The sequence below is a fragment of the Nannospalax galili genome, unplaced genomic scaffold (genome assembly GCF_000622305.1).
Source record: "Nannospalax galili isolate Female #2095 unplaced genomic scaffold, S.galili_v1.0 scaffold1677, whole genome shotgun sequence".
In the NCBI taxonomy this organism is placed as follows: Eukaryota; Metazoa; Chordata; class Mammalia; order Rodentia; family Spalacidae; genus Nannospalax; species Nannospalax galili.
Window position 1 is genome coordinate 485,437 of NW_008339464.1, and position 6,111 is coordinate 491,547.

At 42.1% G+C, this 6,111-nt stretch overlaps 1 protein-coding gene across 1 annotated transcript in view; it reads left to right on the plus strand.

The window, feature by feature from the left end:
• Atl3 (atlastin GTPase 3) overlaps positions 1-6,111 on the plus strand; it is a 54,745-nt gene that overhangs the window by 38,951 nt on the left and 9,683 nt on the right. Inside the window, exons 6-8 of the mRNA XM_008834193.3 lie at positions 1,050-1,106; positions 1,390-1,482; positions 3,314-3,452. Coding sequence (XP_008832415.1) covers positions 1,050-1,106; positions 1,390-1,482; positions 3,314-3,452 — 289 coding nt within the window. The remainder of the gene's footprint in view (positions 1-1,049; positions 1,107-1,389; positions 1,483-3,313; positions 3,453-6,111) is intronic.

Below are 6,111 nucleotides of genomic sequence, written 5' to 3' on the forward strand. Positions count from 1 at the left end.
CCATCCGTCCTTCCATCCGTCCTTCCTCCTGTCTGCCTTCCGTCCGTCCTTCCTGCCTTCCTGCCTTCCTCTGGTACTGGGGTTAAACCCAGGGCCCCTTGTTTGCAAGGCACTCTGCTAATTGAGCTAAATTTCCAAACCATTAGGTTTTTATAGCTTAGAAGACTTTGTATATATAGTAAAAGCACTGCAGTTCGTAACATCCAATAGTCTGAATCTGAGCCAAGCTGTTTCATTAGCATTGCACGACCTTATGGCATGCTCAGTGTAAAGTGCACATACTATGTGTTCAGAACCAAGGCTTCAGTGAGGTTGCATAATGCAGTATGGGTGAATAGTAACAGCAGTGCCTCAGATTCATTATGTATTTGATTTTATTTTTGGTTGTCACGTGTTCAGAAAACTTACTGGTGTCATATTAAAAAAAAATTTTTTTTATTCTTATTTTATATGTGAGTGTACCCATGTTGTGCAGTACCACAGAGGTCAGAAGAGGGTATTGGATTCCCCTGGAACTGGAGTTAAGGACTGTTCGTAGCCACGATGTGCGTGCTGGGAATTGAATCTGGGTCCTCTGCAAGAGCAGTCAGTGCTCTTAATGCTGAGCCATCTCTCCAAACCCTAGTGTCAAATTTTTTTTAAAAAAATTTATTTTTATTTTATTTTATGTGTATGTGTTTATTAGCCTACATGTAGGTAAGTGCACCCATGTTGTGCAATGCCCATGGAGGACAGAGAGGCCGTCGGATCCCCTGGAACTGGAGTTACGGACAGTTGTTAGCTGCCATGTGGGTGCTGGGATTTGAACCCAGGTCTTCTGCAAGAACAACCAGTGTTCTTAACTGCTGAGCCATCTATCCAACCCCTGGTGTCAAATTTTTAATAGACCTCTATGTTCAGTTATTTTTCCCCATGTGGGGTCTTGTAAACAATGAACTTTGGTTTTTGTATGAGTACTATCCAGTTTGTCAAATGAATACTTGTGCAAAAGAATACCACAGAACTATTTTAAGTAAAGTTGCCCTACCAGTAACTCTTCTTTTTCAAAGCTCTTCACAGAATATGGTCGTCTGGCAATGGATGAAATCTTCCAAAAACCTTTCCAGGTAAAATACTGACTATGAATGTCATTCATAGCTTTGTTTTAGTTCACAGATCAGCAAGGTAGAGCTCATATATCTGTCTGTTTTTATGTGATCTGTGAGCTATAGAGTTTTTGTTTTGTTTTGTGTTGGAGACAGGGTCTTGTTATATTTCCCAGGCTATCTCCTTCAGCATGCCCTTGCCCCCTCTGAAAAAAATTAGCACTAAGCAAAAAGTATTACAGTTACTAATCTTGAAGATGCATTTATGCAGTGTTGTAATTTTTTTTGTACTCTATCAAAATAGACACTCATGTTTTTGGTTCGAGACTGGAGTTTCCCTTATGAATACAGCTACGGACTGAAAGGAGGAATGGCGTTTTTGGATAAGCGTTTACAGGTGAGTGGGAGTGTAGTGTCTTGAGTAGTGTTACTTTCTCATTTACTTTTGGCTGTGTGTTTAGTGAGACTCTGTTAAATGTAAGTGTATGAATGTGAATATTAGCATAAACCAGTCTAATCTTTTGTTTAAGTTTTTTTCTTTTTTTTTGTCTTTTTGAGACAGGGTCTCCCTGTAGTCCCAGTTGACCTGAACGCCCTATGTAGGCCCGGCTGGCCTTGAACTCACAGAGATCCACCTGCCTCTGCCTCCCGAGTGCTGGGACTACAGGCGTGTGCCACCACGCCTGGCTATTATTTTTATTTTTTTTTTAAATTTTTATTTATTTATCTTTTTTGACAGGGTCTCCCTGTAGTCCCAGTTGACCTGAACGCCCTATGTAGGCCCGGCTGGCCTTGAACTCACAGAGATCCACCTGCCTCTGCCTCCCGAGTGCTGGGACTACAGGCGTGTGCCACCACGCCTGGCTATTATTTTTATTTTTTTTTTAAATTTTTATTTATTTATCTTTTTTGACAGGGTCTCCCTGTAGTCCCAGTTGACCTGAACGCCCTATGTAGGCCCGGCTGGCCTTGAACTCACAGAGATCCACCTGCCTCTGCCTCCAGAGTGCTGGGACTACAGGCGTGTGCCACCACGCCTGGCTATTATTTTTATTTTATGTGTTCGAGTGTATTGCCTGCATGTATGTGAATGTACCCGTGTTTTGCAGTGCTTGTAGAGGTCAGAAGAGGGCGTCAGATCCTTTGGAACTGGAATTACAGACAGTTGTTAGCCGCCATGTGGGTGCTGGGAACCGAACCCGGGTCCTCTGCAAGTACAGCCAGTGTTTACATCTTTTGGTTGCTTTTTTTGTTTGTTTGTTTGTTTTTGACAGGATTTCCCTGTAGTCCCACCTGGCTTGTAACTCGTTATGTAGACCAGTTTCAGAGAGGTCCACCTATGTCTGCCTCCTGAGTACTGGGATTAGAGAGATGGGTCACCACACCCAGCTAAAAAGTTATTTCTGTTGGTGTGTGCCTGTGTGCGGTTGTGCTCATGTGGAGGTCAGAGGACCACTTGTGGGAGTCCCAGAGATGGAGTTCAGTTCATCAGGCTTGGTAGCAAGTACCTTTACCTGCTGAGCCATCTCACTAGCCCAGTGTGACTTGGGCTATGAATGAACTTGGGCATATAATATATAGGGTATACAGAGAAGAACTCTGGACAAAAGGTCATTATAATGGTAGTTCTTGGTTCAAGTTTTGAAGCGGTTTCTGCATGTGCTTTTAGAATGTCACATTTAGAATGTTCTGTTCTTATTCAATACTATTTGCTTTTGGCATAGATATCAACAAGTCTAGGCTGTTCCTACAAACCAAGACCTTTGTCAGTCATTGCTAACTTTCTGGATTCTCCTTGTCCACAAACCTTCTTTTGTTCTTCTTAAATACTGTGTACTACCTCTTTAAACAAGTCTTTTTTGGGGGGTCTTTTTGAGATCCTGTAGCCCTACTGTAGCCCCAGCTGGCCTGGAACTTGCTTTGTAGACCAGGTTGGCCTTGAAATCACAGAGATCTGCCTGCCTCTGCCTTCCGAGTGCTGGGACAAAAGGCGTACACCACCATGCCCGGCTAAACAAGTCTTTAATACCTGTTTTTTGTTAGCTATGGGAGCCAAATGTGACTGAAACATTGATGTATTCGTTGCTTCTTGGGGCTCTGGACTTTCCATTGGTTGCTCTGATCCATCAGGGTTGGGAGGTCTTCTTTCCTTTGTCTTCTTTCTGGGGTTCCTGATGAAAAAAATCCAAATAGTCTTTGATTGGTAAATTGTTCATCTTCGTCGACAGGTGAAGGAACATCAGCATGAAGAAATTCAGAATGTTCGAAATCACATTCACTCTTGTTTCTCTGATGTCACCTGTTTTCTCTTACCACATCCAGGACTTCAGGTGGCAACAAGTCCGGACTTTGATGGGAAATTGAAAGGTGTGTTATAGACATTGTTACTGTGTGTATATATGACAGTTTTTGAAATTCGATGACTAGTAAATATCAATTATTAATCAAGTGCGTGCTAAGAGAATTAATGTGGTCTCAGAAAAAGTAATATTAGTTTAGTTCAGATCTTGCTGCTGGCTTACTGTGACCGTCAGACCTGCTGTTGTTTCACCATCTGAACATGTGGTAGTATTGTTCTTCAGAACTCTTTCTTCTTTTGTCTTTTTGAGACAGGGTCTCCCTGTAGCCCCAGCTGGCCTCGAACTCACAGAGATCCACCTGCTTTTGCCTCCTGAGTGCTGGGATTAAAGGTGTGTGCCACCATGCTGGCCTTTTTTCAGGAATCTTTCTAAGAGACATGTTATAGTCACTGCTTTACCAGAGATCCAAGTGTGAAGTAAAGGCAGATAGAAATCCAAGACACCTGATATTTATCAAGTAAAATTATCTTCCTCAGGAAAGGTGCCATAATGCATAGCCAAATTACTGTTTTCGTCTTCCTTGATTGTAGCAAAACCTGATGCTGGGTCATTGTTAACGTCAGAGCTGAGAAGGAGCAGTTTAGAGTCAGAGTCAAGACTCCTGGGTACCATTAGCTTATTTTGTTCCTTATTCATGGAGGCCTTGAGTCACTTAATGACTGGTCTTCAGTTTATGTTAAGCTGAACACTTTGTTTATAAGCTGTTCTGAGCAGCTCAGTTTTCCTTGAAGCAGTGATAATAGTGGCAGTTTGGGAGATTCAGTTGAGTTTCCAACATTGAGAAAAGTGCTTTCATACTTTAGGCTGCCAGTTATTCCTTGAGGCTGGTGTCAATTCCTTTGTCTTACATATGAGGAAACTGGCAAAAATGAGGAGAGTTAAGGAAATCACTCAGGCAGTTTAGCTAAAAGCAGTGGGGCAGAGTTACATCCAGGTCTTGGTGTCCCATAGCCCGCACCATGCTGAAATAGTTTGTTGTTTGGAGGAAGTCTTTAGAGAATATGTACTATTGAGTTGCCAGGGAAACTACCTTTCAAAAATAGCCTCAGTAAATATCAAATACATCATTTTCACTTTATTTGATGTAGTTGACTCAAGAAAAGTAATGTATTTGTCTAACTCAAGATTTACAGACTTGGGGCTAGAGAGATGGCTCAGCAGTTAAGAGCACTTGCTGCTCTTGCAGAGGGCCTGGGTTCAATTCCCAGGACCCACTTCGAGTGACTCACAAACACCTGTAACTCCAGTTCTAGGAGATCTGACACCGTCTTCTGGCCTTCGTGGGCTCTGGCAAATGTGATTCACATACATACATGTAGGCAAAACACTAATACACATAAATTTTAAAAAATAAAAAAGATTTATAGACTAGCTGGTCTCACTATTGCAAAACAAACTGAGTTTGAGTGTCTTAACCTTTACGTTCTGTTGACAGTTGTATGAATGTTTCAATGGTTGGCAGCTTTCCCAAAGAGAGGATACTTTCAGAGCTTGTTATACAGTGTTTGAGAAATACAGGATCAAAGCCTGAGTTCGGGAGAGAAATTCCCACAAATAGGTGGCTGCATCCTGCTTGTTCCATGTGAAGTAGTTTTGAAATAGTCTTTCAGTGTGATGAAAGTTGTGGTCATAAAAAAAGTTTTTAAACAGGTAATACATTCCCATGTTTAAAATCCCCAAAAGGGGGCTGGTTGGTGAGATGGTTCAGTGGGTAAAGGTGATTCTCACCAAGCCTGACAGTCTGCGCTCAGTTCGTGGGACCCTACATGGTAGAAATAGAGAACTGACTCTTGCACATCGTCCTCCTGCCTCTACATGTACTCTGTGGCATGGACACACTGTGCACATACAAATAAATGAAAATTTTAAAAAGTTCCCCACGGGGTGGAAAGATGGATGGCTCAGTGATTAAGAATACTGGCTGTTCTTGCAGAAGACCTGGGTTCAAATCCCAGCACCCATATGGTAGCTAACAACTGTCCATAACTCCAGTTCCAAGGGATTCAATACCCTTTTCTGTCCTCTGTGGGCATTGAATGACATTGGGTGCACTTATACACGTAGGGACAACATTCATACACATAGAATAAAAATGAATAAAAATGAGAAAAAAATCCTCCAAAGGATTAAAAGGATTTAATGAAGTTTCTCCCAGTAGTTTAACAATATAAGCAACTATAAATTTCCATAGAACAGCGGGGCATGGTGACACAAGCTTTTAGTTCCAGCACTTGGGAGGCAGAGGCAGAGGCAGAGGCAGGCGGATCTCTGTGAGTTCAAGGCCAGCCCGGTCTACATCTTAAGTTCCAGGCCAGCTGGGGCTACAAGGAGACCCTGTCTCAAAAAGACCGAAAAAAAAAAAAAAATCCATAGAACAGCATATGTGCACCACTATACTTTTTTCATTATAAAGTTAAAAAAAATTCTTTGAATTATTTTTTTTTGTATTTTATGTGTATGAGTGTTTTGCCTACATATATGCTAAGTGCACCTGCAATGCAGTACTCGTGGAGGCTAGAAGTGGGCATTGGATCCTGTGGAACTGTAGGTATTGACGGTTTGAGCCACCATGTGGGTGCTGGGAACTGAACCTGGGCCCTCTGCAAGAGCAGCCAGTGCTCTTAACTCCTGAGCCTTCTCTCCAGCCTCTTATTCTCTTATTATAA